Below are 23001 nucleotides of genomic sequence, written 5' to 3'. Positions count from 1 at the left end.
TAAATCTCACGACCCCAAAATCACTAAGCCAAGGGGAAAGTCAGGCTGGGAACTATATCTGACAAACCTGCCACCCATTTGATTCCTAAATTAGATAGCTATAAAGATAAAAAGCTACATACTTCCCTCACAATTTGCTCACAAGGAAATTCCTTTTGGACAAAGGACAGAAATCTGATTGCTTCCTCAGACCTATTTTTTTTTTTTTTTTTTTTTTTTTTTTTTTTTTTTGAGACGGAGTTTCGCTCTTGTTACCCAGGCTGGAGTGCAATGGCGCGATCTCGGCTCACCGCAACCTCCGCCTCCTGGGCTCAGGCAATTCTCCTGCCTCAGCCTCCTAAGTAGCTGGGATTACAGGCACGCACCACCATGCCCAGCTAACTTTTTGTATTTTTAGTAGAGACAGGGTTTCACCTTGTTGACCAGGATGGTCTCGATCTCTCGACCTCGTGATCCACCCGCCTCGGCCTCCCAAAGTGCTGGGATTACAGGCTTGAGCCACCGCGCCCGGCCCTCAGACCTATTTTTTATGTAAAAATGCAGATTCACGGAGCCAGACTAAATTGTGTATTCAGTGGAAAGCTAATCAAGTCAAAAGAATGAAACCCTTTGTCCCATATCTACTTTTGACCTGGAAGCCCCCACCTCAGATTCTTCCACCTTACCTGACTGAACCAATGTACATCTTACACATGTTGATTTCTCATGTCTCCGTAAAATGTATAAAAGCAAGCTGTACTCCAACCACCTCGGACACGTCATCAGAACTTCCTGAGGCTCTGTCATGAGTGCTTCCTTAACCACGGGAAAATAAACTTTTTAAACTGATTGACACCTGTCTCTGATACCTTTTGGTTTAGAACTTACTGCTATTTATTTGACCATTCTTGTAGATGTGGAGTCCTGATAAGTAAACAACCATGAGGAAAGGGCTCCGGGTGGGGAAGAACAATGAACAATTGTTCTGAGAGTATGGCTAATCAAACAACCTGAGGTCACAATGACCTCATTCTTCGTAGCTTCCTCCAGCCTGACCCTATAAAACTTCCTTCCAACTCTTGCCTCTTTGCAGACAGCTCCTTCTCTGCTGTGCTGCCAGTTGCAACCTTGCAACGTATTTTCATACTTTCTCTAATAAATCTGCCTTTCTTTACCTATGATTGTCTTGGTAAATATGAGACTGTCTTCTTTACTGCCTTTGATAACAGGCCCTAGCTACTTGCTACCTGAGACCATAGCCATATTATGTTCAACATTTTATTATAAACAATGTTCCAATTAATATTTGTTGCTAATATCATAGTTGCATTTTTTTTTTATTTCCTAAAGATAAAATTCCCAGCTTGTATGATGTTCTTTGTCATGGCAACTTTGCTCAGACAATTAAATGAAGGAATTGAAGGGTATAACAGGATTTTAGAAGGGGTGGTTCAGAATTGGGAGATAGAGCTAGACATAGGAGTTTATAAAATATTTCCAAAGACAGGTCGAAGAGAAGGAATGAGTACGATATTGTGAAATATATATTTGATCTTCATCCTATTTCCTAGCATAGAACTCCTAAAATCCTTAGAAACTGCAAAATAAGAGTAAAAACTCTGTGTGTGCTAACAAGTTGACTGACAGTTGGTAACTCCTGTGCAGTTTCAGGATGGGGACTGGTGATGGAAAAGATCAGTGCTTGACTAGAAGGTTGGGACTTTGAACCCACCCCCAACCTCCAGGGAGGGGAGGGGATTGAGGGTTACTGGTTTAATCAACCATGCATGTGCAATGAAGCTGCTGTGAAACTCCCAAAAGACAGGGTTTGGAGACCTGCCACACCACAGAACACGTGGAGATTGCTGGAAGGTGCAACACCCTTTCTTCCGTACGTTGCCCTATGCATGTCTTCATCTATATCCTTTGTAATATCCTTTAAAATAAAGCAGTAAACATAAGTATTTCCCTGAGCTCTGTGAGCCATTCTAGCAAAATACTGAACCGTAAGAGGGGGTGGTGAAAGTCCCAACTTGAAGCTGGTGGCGTCAGAAGTTCCAGAGGCTGGCCTTGTGACAGTGGGAAGCAGGAGGCAGGCCTGGGGACTGAAGCCTCAGCGAATGGTGTCCGACCCATCTCCAAGTAGACAGCGTGGGAACTGAACTGGAGGGCACCCAGCTGAAGTCCGCTGCAGAACCCACTGCTCGCTTTGTATGTGTGGGAAACTCCTCCATGTTTGGTCACAGAAGTCTTCTGTTATGATTAGTTGTCGTTGAGAGAATTTAAAAAAATGCACTTTGTGTTTTTTCCACTGATTCAGAGGGCATAACCCAAAGAATGAAGAACTGAAAGAATGATCTTAATACTCTGCTTCGCTTTTCTTGATAATATGCATTACTTCCCAACATGCATCAGTCCCTCCCTCTTTTTTTTTTTTTTTTTTTTTGAGACGGAGTTTCGCTCTTGTTACCCAGGCTGGAGTGCAATGGCGCGATCTCGGCTCACCGCAACCTCCGCCTCCTGGGTTCAGGCAATTCTCCTGCCTCAGCCTCCCGAGTAGCTGGAATTACAGGCACGCGCCACCATGCCCAGCTAATTTTTTGTGTTTTCAGTAGAGACGGGGTTTCACCATGTTGACCAGGATGGTCTCGATCTCTTGACCTCGTGATCCACCCGCCTCGGCCTCCCAAAGTGCTGGGATTACAGGCTTGAGCCACCGCGCCCGGCCCCCTTAATTACTAATTTTTTCCTATCGAATTATCCCCGCATCAGAATGCTGCTCCATGAGGTGGGGATTTTGTCTGCTTGCGTACTGCTGTGTGCCCAGGGCCGAGGACAGTGACCCACAGGGTAGGTGCTCAATAAATGGCAAATGAAACACAGGGCGAGGCGGAGAGAGAAGAAACAGAAAGGGAAAGGAAAGAGGACGGCCGCGCCGCGGGAGCGCTTGATCACCCGTACGACGTACCGGTACCCTCGCCAGCTGGCTCAGGCCCCACACTGGTCCTCAGCTCCCTTTTCTCAGTGCTGGGCTCGCAGACTTACCCGAGCGCTCCAGCGCGGGCTCGGTCACTGCGCGTGCGCGTCACGGTGCCAGCACCCCGGCTTCGCAGCCTTTGGGGACCCGAGCAGGCTGCGCCTGCGCAGTCAGAGCGGGCCCGCCCAGGCCTCGGGCGGAACTGGTGGATGAGCCCACGGCCTGAGAGGGCTTAGCTCGTCCGGGTGGGGTTCTGAAGGCCAGCGGGGGTGGAATTACTAGAGGTGGGGGCGCAGCAGAAACTACCCGGACTGAGCGGCCGGGCCTGCGGCCGCCCGGAACCCTCAACCACCATCCCAGCATCCTCTGCGCCGCACCGGCCCCGGACTCCATTTCCCAGCGGCCACTGCGGCCTACCCGAGCGCTCAGGCGCCTTTGTGAGCGCGGCCGGCAGCCAGGATCGAGTCCTGGCCCGGGCCTTGGCCCAGCCCCGGCCCCCAAGGACCGCGCCGAAGGAGGTGCCCACTGGAGGGAGGAGGCGGTGAGGAGCGCGGGATGGAGCGGACGCCGGCAGCGGCCATGCTACCATGTGTGGGACCATGTGTGACAGTGTGTGACAGTACCGTGTGTGACAATGTGAGACCGTGTGTGACAGTGTGAGAATGTGTATGAGATCGTGTGTCAGTGTGACACCCTATGGAACAAATGTCCTGTGTGTGACAATGTGAGACTCGGTGTGAGGATGTGACTGTGTGTGACTGTTGCCTGTCTATGCAGGAGCCTTTAACAGTGTGTGGGACTGTGTGACACTGTGTGTGTTTAAGACCACATCACCATGTGTGAGACTGAGAATGTGTGACAGTGTTAGACTGTCACTATGTGTAGACCATGTGTGAACAGTGTGTAAGACCATGTTACTGTGTGTTTGACCTGTGTGGGGGGATCATGTAAGACTGTGTGACAGTGTGTGTGACTTTGTGAGCAGATTTTGGCCATGTGTGTAGTATCATGTGAGACTGTGACAGTATGTGAGACCATGTCACCGTGTGTGGTACAGTGTGTGGCCATTGGTGTGGGACTATGTGAAACTGCAACAGTGTTTGATAATTTGTGTGACGGTGTGTGAGACTGTCACTGTATGTGAAACTTTTATATGAACAGTTTGTGTTGTTGGACTTGTGACAGTGTTTGGATTGTGCATGACAGTGTGTGATTATGTGAGATGGAGGGGGATTATGGGACAGCACTGTGTGTCATCCAGACAATCAGTGTGACAGTGTGACTCAGAGTGGTCTTTATGACCCATTGTGAGACCAGGGCAGGCTCCAATGTGGGGCCATGTCCATAGGTTGCCAGGAGAGGTGCCAGAATGAGAGACTGTGTGGTTTGTTGCCTGTGATTTGTGTGCACAGGAAGCTGTGTGGGTGCTTGGAGATGCTGGTGTGCTTTGGGATTTGGGAGACTGCTGTTGTGGTGGAGAGACAGAGAGATTGAGAGGAAGGGAAAAGATGGAGAAAGGAGAGGGGAAGAGAGCTGGAAAGGGAGAGACAGGAACCCAGCCTCAGGCCTGTAAAGCCGACCATGCCGGCTGCGGCTCCTCTGGCACAGTAGTCGTTCCATCCCTCTCAGTCTCTGGGGGCGTGTGAGGAATTTAAGAGGAAAGAGGAATGGGAGAGCTACGATGTGCTATTTATAAAAATAAATGACAGAAAGGTGAAAATTTATTTAACAAAGATGTGCCAAGCACTGGGCTAAATGCTTTATGTAAATCATTTCAGAATCCTCCCAACAACTGATAGGGAATAGTTACCATTTCAGTGATAGGGAATCAGGTTTGGAATGGTGAGCAAACTTGCCAAAGGTAGCATGTAGCGGTTTGGCTGTTTGGGACCAGGTGTTCCGAGCCTTAAGTCTGGTGGTTCTTACCACTAAGTTATGCTGCTTTATTCTTCAAGGCAGTGAGGTGTGGTGGACAAGAATTCCTGATAGGGGATTTGGATGACTGTTCATGCACAGCCTGCCTCTCCTTCCCTCTCTCCTTATTTCTCTCTGAGGAAATTGCTCAGAAAACTCAAGAGACTAGTAGTTTTCAGGTGCGGGTTTTCATAAGCTAGGACCTGAAGTAGGGTGTCCTGACTCTTTGATGGAGTGTCCACCACACCGTATAGCCCCTCTGGTACTCACTCTGTGTATAGAGATGCTTTCTCTGAGACATTTCACTTTGTAGCGTTGTCTTTCATCCTTGCAGAAAGGGTGGGCACATATTTCCTTTCAACATCATGATCAGGTGGACTTAAAAATTAGACCTGGTTTCCAGTTTGGCTTAATTACGTATTACCATGATGCCTTGGATAATTACTCCCAAGAAGAGCCTTCATGTGTGAAAGAGGGGGAAATCCTTGCTTGGTAATGCCATTCTGTAATTGCTGTTTTTGTTTTAAATTATATATGAGGAGGTAACTTATGCACAGAACATGTATATTGTATTCTTAAGATCCCAAGCATGTGGGTAAAAGAATTGTAAATTTAGATATAAACGACTTACTTGGTGATACCTCTAGTTTTTCCTGAGGTTGGAGAAAGAAGGAAAATGAGAAGGAAAGGTTTCTGGGCTGTTGATGCTGGGAGCTGCAGGGCAGGCCTGGCATTTTATGGTTTCTTTTCCTTCTCTAGCTCTCCATTCTCAGGTTACTGTCCCTCTCCCAGAGAGGAACCTAAAGGAGAAGGACAGAAGAACTGTCAAATTCTTGAGTCCTTAAAGCCATGTCCAAGGTAAGGAAGCATTTGTTCTCTCTTCCCTAAAATGTCATCTTATTTTTTTAGGTTATAAGAACATTTTGTTTTTCTTCCAGAATTCTCCAGCCTAACAAGGTTCCATTCATCCAGTGACTGATTTCTCATATCTTGCTTTCCAGTAAAAATAAGTCCCTAAAAGACTAGTTATCTTTTTTTCCACAGCCAGCATGTTTATCTTCATTCAGGAAATAGTTCAGCACCTCCTCTGGGTTTAGTGTTCTGTTAGACGCTCTCAAGAGGCAAAATACACTCACTGGCCTATGAACACCTTCATTGTAGTAAGTTGATTCACTGAGATTGAGGTACATGTTCAGATGTAACCACTAGCATAAATAAAGCTTTTCCACAGACTTAGGTTTGAAAAAAAGGCAAGACAGGAGGCTTGATAATATTCATCCATTACTCATAAGTAGTAATTTTTCTTTCTTCTGTAATCTTCCTCCTATGATTAGTACCCTTATCACTTCCTCAACAGAATAAGATGCCTATGGTGATTTAACTCCACAATATTATTATTGCTCTATTTATAGTTACTGCTTTAGAACTCTTAATTCGTTCCTATGTTTTCATGCTTCCATTTTACTTCTACCTGAAGAACTCTTATTAGTATGTCTTCAAGTGTAAGCCAACACTTTACTTCCACCCTGAATTGTTTTTTCAAAAACAATTTGACTCTATTGTTGCTGGGTCAAAGTAGTGCAATTAAAACATTTTTTGAGATTAAGTACTTTTGTGAAATCCTAGTCTCAATGGAAAGAACAACTTCTGTGAATCAATTTTAAGAAAATAATTCAAGACCTATGCAACATTATAGTAAAAAAATGAAGATTTACTCAGCTGAAAATAAGCATGGGAGTTGGTAAATATGATAGGGCATAATTATACCATGGAATATTACTCAGCCAATAGAAGTGATTTATAGGTAAGTGAATATATAATGATAGACATAAGGAACCATTTGAACAGATTATGCTAACTGTAAATTATAATTGCTTTTAGGAGGCAGGGTGACACAGGAGTGAGTAGGCATGGGAATGAAAGACTTCCAATTCTTTAACTTAAATAGGGAAAAAAATTGGCTGGATGAGGTGGCTCACACCTGTAATCCCAGCATCCTAGCAATTGGGGAGGGCAAGGCAGGAGGACTGCTTGAGCCCAGGAGTTTGAGATCTGCCTGGGCAACATAGTGAGACATCATGTGTATCAAATATTAAAAAAATTACCTGGGCATGGTGGCGAGTACCTTTGGTGCCAGCTACTTGAGAGGCCAAGGTTGGGAGGATCATTCAAGCCTGGAAGTTGAGACTGCAGTCAGCCATGATTGTAACACTGCACTCCAGCCTCAGTGACAGCAAGATCCTGTCTCCCCTAAAATTAAAAAAAAAAAAAAAGTAGGGGGAAATGAAAAAAAAAAAGAAGGAAGAAATGCTGGATATTATAAGTTTCTTTAATGATGGCAATTTTTTAAATTAAATCAAAATAAATATAAAAAACATTTGCGAGGTATTCATGGTCTCATTGGCTGAGAGGAAAATGTCAGATAGGTAAAACACAGAATCCATTGGTTCATGTGTGCAGCTAAAAAATGTCTTTTACGGACTTTGTGAAGCAAAAGCTACTTCACTAATGTCTATAGAATAAATGATGTGTGTGGAACACTTTCCTGCATAAAATTTTAAAGAGTTTGCATTGAAGTGTTTGAGTTTCAGTAGAATTGATGATAAGCAGTGCCCAGTTCTATCCTGCACAGGTTTAAATTTTTAGACCTGATTCACATTCCTTTCCTTCTTTGAATCCACAAGTCACTTCCTCAGATTTCCTTGTATTAAGAAGTGTGTCAGAGGCCGGGCGCGGTGGCTCTAGCCTGTAATCCCAGCACTTTGGGAGGCCGAGGCGGGTGGATCACGAGGTCGAGAGATCGAGACCATCCTGGTCAACGTGGTGAAACCCCATCTCTACTAAAAATACAAAAAATTAGCTGGGCATGGTGGTGCGTGCCTGTAGTCCCAGCTACTCAGGAGGCTGAGGCAGGAGAATTGCTTGAACCCAGGAGGCGGAGGTTGCGGTGAGCCGAGATCGCGCCATTGCACTCCAGCCTGGGTAACAAGAGCGACACTCTGCCTCGAAAAAAAAAAAAAAAGGTGTGTGTCAGAGATGGAAGCTTTTTAAACAGCTGATACATATAATTGATGTTTCCTGGAGCCATACTTTTGCTTTCTTTATATCATGTTTGACAACCAACAAGGCAAAGGCACACAGCAGAACTTATCCTAGCTGGGATCCTGGAGTTTGCTGCCATGCTGGGCATTTAAGCTTCAGTTGCTGAATTCCTTGTGGGGAAATCTGGTGTGGTCACTAGCATCACTCAGTCCAGTAGCTGTTTACCAATGAATGTGGCAATATTTCAGTATTTAAGAAATCAGTACAGCTGTTCAGGTGTGTACCACTGAATGCCATCTGTATGTCAACCCAACTTAAGAGCAGGCTTTGCTCTATAACATGTCAAAACTAAGACACATATGCCTAACCATACAGCAAGCCCTGATAAGTCTTGAGTTGATTATCCTGTTAGGAAGAAGACCCATTTTTAATTTCTAGGGAGCAAACTAGGTCTTGTTCCATGTTATCTTAAAGATCCTTAATTCAACATGCAGTAGTATTATTTGAGAGCTCTATTGTAACATTTAAAAAACTCTCTTGCTCATCAGACACAGTTGTGTATGTTTCTCTAGTGAGTACTGTAGGTATTTTTTGATGCATTTTATTATCAGACTTGGAGATGTTCACTAGTTAAGAAAGTTAATAGTGCTTAAATTACTATTATTTTGTCTCTTACCTAGCATGATTATAAGTGACCAGCTATCTTTACAACTGAGTGGGTTATTAAGAGCTGTTAGGCAATCATTTGCTGCCCCTTCCACACAGTCTCAGGAAAAATTTTATTTCCAACGGAAATTTGTCCCAAATTGAAATAACTTTTATTATACTTCTTTGATTCCTTCTTATAGAGTACTGATTATACAGATTCAAACATTTATTATAATGTTACTCTTCTTCTCAAGACATTAGAAGTCACAGTCTTTGAGATCAACTTCATTTTATCTGTGACTCTTTTCTTGTTTTGATTCACATACCTTTTTGTTTGTTTATTTTTAGAAATAGGTTCTTTGCTATATTGCCCAGGCCAGACTCAAGCATCCAAGGCAGTCCTCCTGCCTAAGCCTCTGCCTAATACCTGGGACTATAGGCATGCACCACCACACCTGGCCTGATTCAGATACCTTTTGTGACATCAAGCTGCTAGTCATCTAAACCGTATGCCTTCCATTCATTTAAACCATCCAGAGGGGAGGAGTTTGTTAAAACAAATATTTAAAATACAACACACACAAGACCTAGGTTGTCATTGTGAAATGTGTAATATGAAATGTAAAAAATATGTGAGATACCTGATGTCATCAGTGAGATGAGATGCATCACTTTGACAGCTGATTGGGAAATGTTGTCTTTGCCACCAAGCACAGATTCAGTGGCATATTTTCTCACATCAGGTGATCTGTCACTCAGCTTCTTGATTGCTCTCTGTTATGGTATACATTTAAGCCATATTTTTGCAAGTCAGTATAAAAGTTTGTTTACTTTTTCTATTACACATTTATTTAATTTTAGAAAGTCAATGTTATAAGCATCAAACATAATTATATATATTTTTATACAGCCCTATTGATTCTCTGGAAAATTGACCATTACATTGTACAAAGTTTGGGAAAATGCCAGGTTCAACCATGTACACCTTATAAAGCTTAACTCTGCCTGTTTCCTTGAAGTTCCTTACTGCCCCAGTGCATCTGGTTTTCCAATATTGATAAGTACTCTGGCATTTAGTATAACATATTTTATACTTGATTTACAGTGTTCTGTTATTGTCCAGTTTTGTGTGTTATAAATCCTTTCTCCACCAGTAAGATTATTTCTCAAATTGTATACTTTCCATGATAGAATATCAAAACCACAAAGAAGTCATCGAGCAATTACATGTGTTGCTCAAAAGCTAAGATACTGTCAGAAAGTTTTGCTATGTGCAATATTTCTAAAAGTATAGACAACTTAAGCCTCTTTTTTTTTTTTTTTTTTTTGAGACAGAGTATCACTCTGTTACCCAGGCTGGAGTGCAGTGGCATGACCTCTGCTTACTTCCAAGTAGCTGAGACTATAGCCCCATGCCACTACGCCCAGCTAAGTTTTTGTATTTTTAGTAGAGACAGGGTTTCACCATGTTAGCCAAGATGGTACCGAGCTCCTGACCTTGTGATCTGCTTGCCTTGGCCTCCCAAAGTGCTGGGATTACAGGCCTGAGCCATACACCCAGCCGACAATGTAACTCTTTAACCTAGGCTCATGGGAGGATATGAACACTAGTTGAGTAAGGATGTGTTTATGTCATTTCAGGATTTGGTGACATTTGGGGATGTGGCTGTAAATTTCTCTCAAGAGGAATGGGAATGGCTAAACCCTGCTCAGAGGAATTTGTATAGGAAAGTGATGTTGGAGAACTATAGGACCTTGGTATCATTAGGTAAGAAAGTCTCCCCATAATTCAGAATCTGTACATGGGACTGAGCTCCAGTGTAATGTTTGAGAAACATCTGATGTGCTTCACTAAATTTCCCTTTCATGTGCTTCCCAAAATAGGTTGAATTTGTAGAACTGGCAGCTTTACCTTCCCCATTCTTATTCCTCGGCTCCCTTCCATTATGCTCCCACCTTCTTGATGAAGCAGAAACTTGATCTTATTCATAGATGTGCCTAATTCCCATTTTATTTCTTGTAAGCAGGAGTTTCTGTTTCTAAGCCAGATGTGATCTCATTATTGGAGCAAGGAAAAGAGCCCTGGATGGTGAAGAAGGAGGCAACAAGAGGTGTATGCCCTGGTGAGTAAGAGAGAAATAGGGAGATAGAAGCCATTGCCAGGAAAAGCTCAGCCATTCGGCAAGGTTTCAGATCATAATTGACGTTTCCTGGGTAGCTTTTCTTAGAGACTCAAGACCTAGGAAGAAATATTAAGGCATCTTTAGCATGACCTCCTCAATTTGTTCTGTCTATATTCTCTCACAAGTTACTGTCTTCTCTGATAACCCATTTTCCTATTCTTGGATCCAAATGTCACAGCCTCTCCTTGTCCTTGCCTTTTCGTTTTATACAAGTTGCTTCATTTCATTTTTCAAAAATCCAGGTACCTATAGTCCCAGCTCTTTGGGAAGCCAAGGTGGGTGGATCACTTGAGCTGAAGAGTTCAAGACCAGCCTGGGCAACATGGCAAAACTAAAAATACAAAAAGAAAAAAAAAATTATCCAGGCCTGGTGGCATGTGCCTGTAATCTCATCTATGTGAGAGGCTGAGTGGGGAGGATCACCTGAGGTGGAGGTTACAGTGATCTGAGATTGTGCCACTGCACTGCAGCCTGGGCAACAGAGCAAGACCCTGTCTCAAAAAAAAAAAAAAAAAAAAAAAAAAAAAGCCAGGGTTTCGGGTTTTTTTTTTCTTTCTCAATTACTTATTCCTTTTAGAATGAAGGATTTATGCATTTATTTATTTATTTATTTTGCCAAGACTCATTGACTTTATGTTTTGAGAACAGCATTCTGCTAAATTCTTGGAATTATTCAGAGGCTTATACACCAGCAAAGAAAAAAGAAAGCCAATTTCATTTTCAAGTCTGGATAGCTAGAAGATAATAACACTTAATAGAAACAATCAGAAGAGGCCGGGCACAGTGGCTCACACCTGTAATCCCAGCACTTTGGGAGGCCGAGGCAGGTGGATCATGAGGTCAAGAGATCGAGACCATCCTGGTCAACATGGTGAACCTCCGTCTCTACTAAAAATACAAAAAATTAGCTGGGCATGGTGGCACGTGCCTGTAATCCCAGCTACTCAGGAGGCTGAGGCAGGAGAATTGCCTGAACCCAGGAGGCGGAAGTTGCAGTGAGCCGAGATGGCGCCATTGCACTCCAGCCTGGGTAACGAATGAAACTCCATCTCAAAAAAAAAAAAGAAACTATCAGAATAGGTTGAAAGGAGGAAAGATGATGAATTTGACTGTGGACATAAGAGAGTTATATTTAGGCGATAAGGAGAGTTCCAAGCAAAGAAATGCAACATGCAACTGGTTTAGCAGATAGGGGCTCAGAAAAATAGTCTGATTTAGAGATGTCAGTGTGAATGAACGAGTTCACTGGTCTTAAGGGTTTGAGAGATGAAGCCTGATGCTGAGGCCTTTGTGGGAAAGTGAAATTTTTTCTCATTATCTCCATGGTAAATGGCATCTCTATAGTTGGTCTTCGTTTATAAATATATATAAATATAAATAAATAAATATATATATTTAAGATGGCATCTCGCCCTGTTTCCCAGGCTGGAGTGCAGTGGTGCACTGCAACATCCACCTCCCAGGTTCAAGCAATTCTCCTGCCTCAGCCTCCGAAGTAGCTGGGATTATAGATATGCACCACCATGCCCAGCTAATTTTTCTGTCATTTAAGTAGAGATGAGGTTTCATGATGTTGGCCAGAATGGTATTGGACTTGTGAACTCATGATCTGCCCGCCTGGGCCTTCCAAAGTGCTGGCATTACATGTAGCATGAACCACTGCACCCAGCCTGTCTTTGGTTAAATTTTATGCATTTTAATTTTTCTAGATATTTGTCCTTTTCATTTATGTTATCAGATTTCATTTATTTGAGCAAAATAATCTATAATTATTTTTCTTGTTTTTTTATCTATAATGGTTTCCGATTTTAATTTATTTTGTATAGCTATTCTTTTGTAAAAAGAATATAGCTGGGTGCGGTGGCTCAAGCCTGTAATCCCAGCACTTTGGGAGGCCGAGGCGGGTGGATCACGAGGTCAAGAGATCGAGACCATCCTGGTCAACATGGTGAAACCCCGTCTCTACTAAAAATACAAAAAATTAGCTGGGCATGGTGGCGCATGCCTGTAATCCCAGCTACTCAGGAGGCTGAGGCAGGAGAATTGCCTGAACCCAGGAGGCAGAGGTTGCGATGAGCTGAGATCGCGCCATTGCACTCCAGCCTGGGTAACAAGAGCGAAACTCCATCTCAAAAAAAAAAAAAAAAAAAGAATATATTTAATTTCTTATTTTGTATAACTATTTTTTTAAAGGAATATATTTATTAGGTTGCTCTACTCATAAATCAGTTTATTTTTAAAGACATAGCTTATGGATTTATGTATTAGTATTATCATTGTTTTCCAATTTTGTTTTTTACTTACTAATTCATAAAACTTTTTCTTCTCATCTTTCCTTTTAATTTTCTTATTTATTTTAATCTCCATAGTGCTGAAATGAGAGCTTAATCTATTAATTTCATTCTTTTATTTAGTAATGAGATTACTAAGGACCATGAATTTTCCTCTAAGTTTATCTTTGTCTATCTCCTGTAGATTCTGATACGTAGTGTTTTTGTGACTGCTGTTCATACTGGATAGTTACTTTAAAAATACTTTTCTTTCACTCACAGTTGTATAAAAGAGAGTTTTCTGGTTTTATTATATTTGATCAAACTATTAAGGAATTATTTACATATACTAAACTGGATACATATAAATTGTACAGTTTAATGACACTTGAATACACCCATGAAACTGTCACCACAATCCAGACACATTCAGTATTTCTATCACCCTAGAAGATTGCCTGTGTCTCTTTCCATCTATCTTACTCTCCACTCCCCGTTCCAAACAAACATGAATCTAATCTTTGTCATTTTAATTTGCATCTAAAGTAAATGGAATCATACAGTATGTATTTTGTTATGTCTGGCTTATTTCACTCAGCATAATGATCTTGAAATTTATCCATATTGTTGCATGTATGAATGCAACATTTCATTTGTCCATTTACCTGTTGATGGACATTTGGGTTGTTTCCAGTTTTGGGCTATTATAAATAAAGTTGCTGTGCAGCTGTCATGTACAGGACTTTGTGTGAACATATATATGTTTCTGGGTGGGGGGTAAACACCTAAGATGGAAGAACTGAGTCATATGATAGGTATATGTTTAACTCTGTTAGAAACTGTGAGTTTTCTGAAGGGATTATATCACTCCTTCTAGTAGTATATGAGACTTCCAGTTAATCCACATTCTCACCAGATCTTGGTAATGTCAGTAGTACTTTTAATTTTAGTCATTCTAATGGTTGTATTATGGTTTTAATATCCATTTCTGGGATGACTGATAATCTTGAGCATCTTTTTGTATGCTTCCTGGCCATGCATATAAGTTTCATGAAATCTGTTCAAATATTTTGCATGTTTTATTGGATTGTTTCTCTTATGAGTTGTAAGAGTTCTGTATGTAGTCTTAAGTTGTCATTTATATGTATTGGCATATATGTATGCCAATTACGGCTTGCTTTTTTGTTTTTCTACTGCCAACTCAGAGATAAGGTTTGCAAATTTTGTAAAATCCAATTTATTAATTTGTCTTGGTTGATGCTTTTTATGCTATATCTAAGAAATTCTTGCTACTGCCAGGTCAGTAGCAAAGATATTTTTCTAGGAGTTTTAAAGTTTTAGCTTTTACGTTTAGCACTGTGAATGAGTTTGAGCTACTTTATGTGTCTTGTGTGAGGTGAAGGTTGAGGTTCATTTGCTTTTTCCATATGGATATACAGTTGCCCCAAGACACTTTTTCAGGAAAGACATCTCTTTCTAATTGTATCACCTTGCTAATTTTCCTGATCATCACTTGACCACGTATGTGTGCATCTAGGCCTGGAATCTCTTTTGTTTAATTGATCTGTATGTCTGTTCTCTCACCAGTTCCATACTGCCTTGATTATTATAGCTTTCTAGTAATTTTTGATATCAGATAATGCAATTTGCAAAATTGCCTTGACTATTTTAGATCATTTGCATTTTATATAAATTTTAGAATGAAGTTGAGAATTTCTACTCGAAAAACTTTAAGATTTTTGTTGGGATTATATTGATTCCATACATCAGTTGAAACAGAACTGATCTCTTAACATTGAGTCTTCTAATATAAATATGGTTTATTAAGCCATTTCTTAGTCTTTAAAAATGTCTCGAGGTTGAGTGTGATGGTGTGCATCTGTAACGTCAGCTACTTGGGTGGCTGAGTAGGAAAGATTGTTTGAACCCAGGACTTTGAGACTAGCCTGAAAAACATAGCAAGATTCTGTCTGAAAAAGAAAATGGAAAAATAATAAAATTTATGTTTTATTTTATTTTTTTTTTTTGAGACAGAGTCTCACTCTGTCACCTGGGCTGAAGTGCAGTGGTGCCATCTCAACTCACTGCAACCTCCGCCTCCCAGGTTTAAGTGATTCTCATGGCTCAGCCTCTCGAGTAGCTGGGATTACAGGCATCTGTCACTACGCCCAACTGATTTTTTGTATTTTTAGTAGAGACAAGTTTTCACCATGTTGGCCAGACTGGTCTCGAACTCCTGACCTTGTAAGTCTCCCGCCTCGGCCTCCCAAAGTGCTGGGATTACAGGTGTGAGCCACTATGCCTGGCCAATAAAATTTATCTTAAGGATATTTTGCAGTATCCAGTGTAGTGGTACTCTGTCTTTTAAATTTTTTTTCCTAAGTCTTTAATAGTTCTTTGAGTACTATAATAAATAGCATTTTAAAAAATCCAGTTTTCTAATAGTTTGCCACTAGTATGCAAAAACGTAAATGGATTTTTATATTAGCTTTACATCTTACGACCTTGCTAGATTCATTTAATAGTTGCCCTCACAGTTATTTTGTAGGTCCATGAGGATTTTCTGGATGGACAATCATGCCATCTACAAATACGGTTGGATTTTTTCCTTCTGATATTTATACCTTTTTCTTCTTGATGTATTGCAATGACCAGGACCTCCTGTATAATGTGTAATTGAAGTGGTAATAGGAGATGTACTAGTGCTGTTCCAATCTTACGGGGGAATATACTGTATCTTTTACTGTTAAGTCAGTGTAAGCTGTAAGTTTTTCTTAGGTGTCCTTGATCAGTCTGAAAATATTCCTTTCTCTTCCTGGTTTGCTGAGAATTTTTATAATAAATGGGTCAGATACTATTTCGACATCTGTGGAAATGATCATGTGATTTTTTTTCTTTAATCTTTTAATATGGTGAGTGACACTGACTTTTTTTTATTTTTAACACAATGTAAACAAATACACTGATTTATTTTCAAATGTGAACCCAATCTTGCATTTTGGGGATAAACTCTACTTGGTCAAGATGATGCTATTCATATTTTCCTGGATTTTATTTGCACAATTAAAGATTTTGCCTTTTGTACATGTGGTACATTGGTCTGCAGGTTTACTTTCTTATAATTTCTTTATCTGGCTTTAGTATCAAGATAATGCTGGCCTTGTGAAAATAAGTTGGAAAGTGTTTTATCTTTTTCTATTTTCTGACACCGTTTGGATAAAATGGTATTACTTATTCCTTAAATATTTGATAGAATTCACCAATGAAGACATAGGGGCCTGAAGTTGTTTTTTTTTTTGTTTTTTTTTTTGAGACGGAGTTTTCGCTCTTGTTACCCAGGCTGGAGTGCAATGGCGCGATCTCGGCTCACCGCAACCTCCGCCTCCTGGGTTCAGGCAATTCTCCTGCCTCAGCCTCCTGAGTAGCTGGGATTACAGGCACGCGCCACCATGCCCAGCTAATTTTTTTTTTTTGGGGGGGGGGGTTTGTATTTTTAGTAGAGACGGGGTTTCACCATGTTGACCAGGATGGTCTCTATCTCTCGACCTCGTGATCCACCCGCCTCGACCTCCCAAAGTGCTGGGATTACAGGCTTGAGCCACCGCGCCCGGCCTCTGAAGTATTTTTTACATAACAGCTTTAATAGATATAGAGTTATTCAGGTTATCTGATTTTTGTTGAATCAGCTTTGGTAGGTGTATCTTTCAAGAGATTTCTGTGTTTCATCTGAGTTGTCCAATTTATTAACATTTTTAATAAATGGCTGTAGGATGTGTAATGATAACTCCTCTGGTGTTGCTGATTTCTGTTCTTTTTTCCTTGTTAACTGATGTTTTAAAAGAACCTACTTTGGGTTTTATTTTCTCTGTTGTTTCTTTTCTATTTGTTAATTTTCTTTCTTAACTTTTTGCTTTTGTCTACTTTCCTTAAGTTTACTTTGGTCTTTTCCTAGTTTCTTGAGGTGACATCTTAGATGATGGATTTTTAGACTTTTAATTGTTTTCTAATAAAAGCATTTGAAAACTGTAGATTTTCCTTTAAGTGCCATTTTAGCTGTTGATTTGTTGTATTCTCATTATCAATCAAGATATTTTTTAATTTCTCTTGTTACACTCTTTGACCCATGATTTATATAGAAATGTATTGTTTAGTTCTCTCATGTTTGGAGTTTACTAGATATTATTGATTTAAAAATCAATAACGTCTAACCTCTATTGAGGTTAGACAGCATATTCTCTTCAGTTTCAGTACTTCTGAATTTATAGAGACTTGGTTTATGCCCCAGAATATGGTCTCTCTTATTTACTGAATACACCATGTGCACTCAAACACATGTCGTACAGATGTTGGGTGTAGCCTTGTATAAATATAAATTAGATGAAAGTCGTTAACCCTGTTGAGATCCTCCTTGTTATAATTTTTTCCTATTTTTGTCAGTTTCTGAGCAAAGCATGTGTTAGTCACCTATTATGACTACAGGATTACATATTTCTTACATTTTCAATTTTCAATTTATGTTTTATGTATTATGAGGCTTTATGTAGGTGTACATACATTAAGGATTATTTCTTTCTGATGAATTGGTCCTATTATTACCATATGTCTCTTTATCTTTGGTAATACTCACTTTTAAAGTCTATTTTATCTGATATGAATATAGTCAGTCTAGTCTTATGCCTACTGTTTGCATGTTACATCTTTATTTACTATTTATTTGTAATGTATTCTTGTATGTTATGTGGGTTTTCTTTTCTTTTTTTTTCTTGTTTTCTTTGGATGGAGTCTTGCTTTGTCACCAGGCTGGAGTTCAGTGGCGCCAATGTTGGCTCACTGCAACCTCCCCTCCCCCCACCCCATTCAAGCAATTCCCCTGCCTCAGTCTTCCAAGTAGCTGGGATTACAGGCACACGCCACCATACCTGGCTAATTTTTTTTGTATTTTTAGTAGAGACAGGGTTTCGCCATGTTGGCCAGATTTGTCTTAAACTCCTGACCTCAGGCAATCCACCTGCCTTGGCTTCCCAAAGTGCTAGCATTAAACAGCATATAATTGTGTCTTTCATTTTGTCAATTCCTGTAAACTGCCTTTTAACTGAATAAGCAGTTCATTAACATTTAATTATTTCTATAATTAGAGTTGGGTTCACTATTGTTTTCTCTTTGTCATTAAAAAATATTTGCTCATCTTTTTCCATCTTCTGGGATATTTGAATATTTTTCATAATTCTATATTAATTTATCTGCTGACTTGTTGTACCTTTTAATATTATGCTTCTAGTGGGTGCTGTAGGGGCATGGTGCTCAAAATGTGGTCTTGAGACCAGCAGCATCACCTGGGAACTTATTCGAAAAAAAGATTCTCAGCCCTCAACCTCCACTAACTCAATCGAAAACTCTGTGCATGGGGTATAGCAAGCTGTATTATAGCCAAGTTCTGTAATTCTGATACACTCTAAGAGTGATGCCAGTAATGATTATAATATCTGTCCTTCACTTCTCAGTCTAATGGGAATTAGTATTTATCAATGACTATACATATGTTTTTACTTTATTATAGTTTATCAACTTAATTATGGGCTTAATTAGATCAGTGCTCTTTGGCAGTCATTTCATATTTCTTTTTTACCGGTAAGTCTTCAGAATTGAATCTTCATCTTGACTTTCTATAGGGCATTCATGAGTGTGATTTGCAGCTGTTTAGAGAGGAAAGTGTAATTTAGAAGGGCATTGAGGCAGCACAGCAGAGTTAGCAGCCTCAATTTATGTATGTTGCCTTCAGATTCTTTTCCTTCCAAATCTCACTATCCACTATAATAGTCAAGTTTAGTGGTAATATTCCATGTGATTTCAGACATTTACCCCATTCATGCAAGCATGTCATTCTAGTAAGAGGATGAATTAGTGTGGTATTTTATATATTACTGATTCAGTATTTATTCTAAAGATACTAAGCACCTTCTATCTGTCCAGGCTATTTTAGGCAATGGGTATTCAAGGGTGAGAAAAAAAGTTCCTGCATGTGAAAGCTTACATTGTAGTGATAATAGAGAGTAAGTTAACATATAATATGATATTAAATAAGTTAAGTGCTATGAAGTGCAAAGCAGGAGGAAAGAGAAACATAAGAGTGTGTAAAACTTTATATTGGTTGTTCAGGAGAGGCCATACTAAGTAGGTAATATGCGAACAGAACCTCAAATGAAGAAGTGCAATGAGAGAACAGATTAAGCAGATATCTGTGGAAAGTGCTTTTCAGGCAGAGAAACAGCAGGTCTGGTGTTCTTAAAGTGGAAATAAAGTGAATTCCCATATGACTAAAATGGAGTAAGCAAGCAAGAGAGTAGTAGAAGATAAGTTCAGAGAACACCAGGTCATAAACCATGGTAGGAATTTTGGTTTTATTATAAATGTAAGAAACTAGAGGAAAATCTGAAGCAGAAAAATGAAGTGATCTGATTTGGAGTTGGACAGGGGAAGGCAGATTAAGTTCTGTACTAGGTTAGTAAGACCAAGAAGTTTGATACAAAACTAAAAGGCATCTTAGCTTCAGGAATCAATTGAAAATTTACATACGGTTAGAATGAATTTATTACATAGAAAACCATTTTCAGGAAGACTTTTTTTCTAACTGTGGATGTTTACCCACAGAGTTTTATGAACAATATGAAGAATCATAAAGTTTTATGTGTATCCTAATAAGGATATTAATTCTGCCTAGTGTTGTTTTTAGGCCTGGGATTTCAATGGAGGTTTTTAGTCATATTAACATAAAACTGGCTTACTAAAGATAACTTAGCTTGAATGTAAGACAACCTATGACAAAAGAGGAAAGGCATTTGAAATCTGTTATTAACTTAGATTTAAAAAGATGATTGTGATTTTAGATGACCAACTTAATTGTTTTGTTCTTATATTTACCTTACTGGTTGTCAATGATTATTTCCTTAATCAACTCTCTTAAGTTCTTATTTATAATGTCATTATTTTAGAATGCATTATAGGCTTTTAAATCCTTGAACTTATGTATTTTATTCACATTTTTGTTTTAGAAATTTCTTCTAGTGAATAAATACAAAAGACATTTCTTTCTTGATATCTTTTAGATTGGGAGTATGTATTTAAAAACAGTGAATTTTCATCAAAGCAAGAGGCATATGAAGAGTCATCCAAAGCTGTAACAGTGAAAACAAGACATCTTAGTTATGCCTTTGACTACCCTAGTTTGAGAGAAGACTGTCAAAGTGAGGACTGGTTTAAGAACCAGTTGGGAAGTCAAGAGGTACATCTTAGTCAATTAATCATCACTCATAAAGAAATCCTTCCAAAAGTTCAAAGTAAAGAATATGACAAATCTTGGCAAACACTGCATCAGGATACAGTCTTTGATATACAACAGAGTTTTCCCACCAAAGAAAAAGAACATAAGCATGAAGCACAAAAGAAAGTTTACCGAAAAAAATCTGTTGAAATGAAACAAAGGAAAGTCTATATGGAAAAGAAACTTTTGAAATGTAATGACTGTGAGAAAGTCTTCAACCAGAGCTCATCCCTTACTCTTCACCAGAGAATTCATACTGGAGAGAAACCCTATGCATGTGTTGAATGTGGGAAAACGTTCAGCCAGAGTGCAAACTTGGCTCAACATAAAAGAATACATACTGGGGAGAAACCCTATGAATGTAAAGAATGTAGGAAAGCCTTCAGCCAGAATGCACACCTTGCCCAACATCAGAGAGTTCATACTGGAGAGAAACCTTACCAGTGTAAAGAATGTAAAAAAGCCTTCAGCCAGATTGCACACCTGACTCAACATCAGAGAGTTCATACTGGAGAGAGACCTTTCGAATGTATTGAATGTGGAAAGGCCTTTAGTAATGGTTCATTTCTTGCTCAGCATCAGAGAATTCATACAGGAGAGAAACCTTATGTGTGTAATGTATGTGGGAAAGCTTTTAGCCATCGTGGATATCTAATTGTACATCAGAGAATTCATACTGGAGAGAGACCCTATGAATGTAAGGAATGTAGGAAAGCCTTCAGCCAGTATGCACACCTTGCTCAACATCAGAGAGTTCATACCGGAGAAAAACCTTATGAATGTAAAGTATGTAGGAAAGCCTTCAGCCAAATTGCATACCTTGATCAACATCAGAGGGTTCATACTGGAGAGAAACCCTATGAATGTATTGAATGTGGGAAGGCCTTTAGCAATAGTTCATCACTTGCACAACATCAAAGAAGTCATACTGGAGAAAAACCCTATATGTGTAAGGAATGTAGGAAAACATTTAGCCAGAATGCAGGCCTTGCTCAACATCAGAGGATTCATACTGGAGAGAAACCTTATGAATGTAATGTTTGTGGGAAAGCCTTTAGCTACAGTGGATCTCTTACTCTACATCAGAGAATTCATACCGGAGAGAGACCCTATGAATGTAAAGATTGCAGGAAATCTTTCAGGCAGCGTGCACATCTTGCTCATCATGAGAGAATTCATACTATGGAGTCATTCTTGACTCTTTCCTCCCCCTCTCCCTCCACATCTAATCAGTTGCCAAGACCTGTAGGTTTCATCTCCTGAATTTGTCTGGAATCTAACCTCTTTAATTCATTTCCATTTCATCATCCTTGTCCAAGGCACATTAATATATTTGACATGGGATATTCAAGTAGCTTTTTAGTTGGTCTCCTTGTATTCACCATTCTCTGTCAGCTGTCCACAATGCAGCCAAATTTGTATTTCAAAATATATATGTTTAATTTCATTTCTCCCTCATTAAAATTCCTCAGTGACATTTCATAGATTTTAAGTTAAAGCACATGTTCCTCAAAATAGCCTAAAAACCTAGCCTCTAATACCTTTTCCAGGCTACCTTCCAACGTCCTATCTTGTGTCACTATCCATCTCATTCTCTGAATACTTATCCAGGATTAAGACACATAATCTAGGATCAAAAAGATCTGGGCGTCAATCTTTGCACTTCCATTTTCTAGCCCTCTAATTTGGAGGCAACATTTTGTGCTTTGTAAGCTTCAGTCTTATTTATATTGTGGGAATAATAATGTTTCTACCTCAAAAGTTAATAGAAGAATGAAATAATGCATGTAAATTGCTCAGCAGCGTGCCTAGCATAAAGTAATTACTCAAATATTACTGTAAAGTAGAAAGATAACCATGCCATACATAGAAGACCCAATCATCTCAGCCATGATTATCTCAGAAATAAAAAGAGATGCAGCAGCTCAGGACTGAGAGATTGTGAAGACTTTTTTTAATTAGGAATGCTAGTAATTTTTCTAAAGATAGGTGAGGAAGGAGGGTATCTAATACAGTAGGACTGACATTAGAGTCCATGATATAAGATGGGTAAGATGGCGGCTTCTATCACAGCATTCACTAGATATTTAACAGTTCTAAGAAACTAATGTCTTATTTAAAAAGTTTTTTTTTGTTGTTTGTTTTTTTTTTTTTTTTTTTTTTTTTTTTTTTTTTTTTAGACAGAGTTTTGCTCTGTTGCCCAGGCTAGAGTGCAGTGTTGCAGTCTCAGGTCACTGCAACCTCTGCCTCCTGGATTCAAGCACTTCTCCCAACTCAGCCTCCTGAGTAGCTGGGATTACAGGCGTGCGCCACCGCGCCCAGCTTTTTTTTGTATTTTAAGTAGAGACAGGGTTTTGCCATGTTGGCCAGGCTGGTTTCTAACTCCTGACATCAGGTAATCTGCCCACCTCAGCCTCCCAAAGTGCTGGGATTACAGGCATTAGCTACCGTGCCTAGCCTAAAATGTCATTTTTAATAAGACAGTTTACTGAGATGTATTCATCATCTACATGTTAACAAAGGCAAAATCAAAATTAAAAGGAAAACTTGATCAGTAACCAATGAAGAATATAAAATAAAGTTTAAGTTTGAACACCTTTTGTAAATCTGGGTGAATGAATTATATCAAACCTATGTCATTTAAAATAATAAAGGTTGTTAAATTACTAA

The 23001-nt window shown here is 39.6% G+C and overlaps 1 protein-coding gene across 3 annotated transcripts; it reads left to right on the top strand.

The window, feature by feature from the left end:
- Positions 1–3136: 3136 nt before the first annotated feature.
- Positions 3137–21815, top strand: ZNF583 (zinc finger protein 583). Of its 3 annotated transcripts, none has more exons than XM_074385874.1 (5): positions 3137–3474; positions 5630–5728; positions 10202–10328; positions 10585–10683; positions 20117–21815. In XM_074385874.1, the coding sequence occupies exons 2-5, from the start codon at positions 5720–5722 to the stop codon at positions 21592–21594; spliced, it is 1713 nt and encodes a 570-aa protein (XP_074241975.1). In that variant the 5' UTR covers positions 3137–3474; positions 5630–5719; the 3' UTR covers positions 21595–21815. The 3 variants fall into 3 exon arrangements, with proteins under 3 accessions (XP_074241975.1, XP_074241974.1, XP_010330226.1); XM_074385873.1 differs by having other exon boundaries at positions 3137–3497; XM_010331924.3 differs by lacking the exons at positions 3137–3474; positions 5630–5728 and having other exon boundaries at positions 10190–10328; positions 10588–10683.
- The last annotated feature ends 1186 nt before the right edge of the window (positions 21816–23001 follow it).

The sequence above is a fragment of the Saimiri boliviensis genome, chromosome 14, assembly GCF_048565385.1.
Source record: "Saimiri boliviensis isolate mSaiBol1 chromosome 14, mSaiBol1.pri, whole genome shotgun sequence".
In the NCBI taxonomy this organism is placed as follows: domain Eukaryota; kingdom Metazoa; phylum Chordata; class Mammalia; order Primates; family Cebidae; genus Saimiri; species Saimiri boliviensis.
This window is presented reverse-complemented; position numbering and strand designations above follow the sequence as displayed.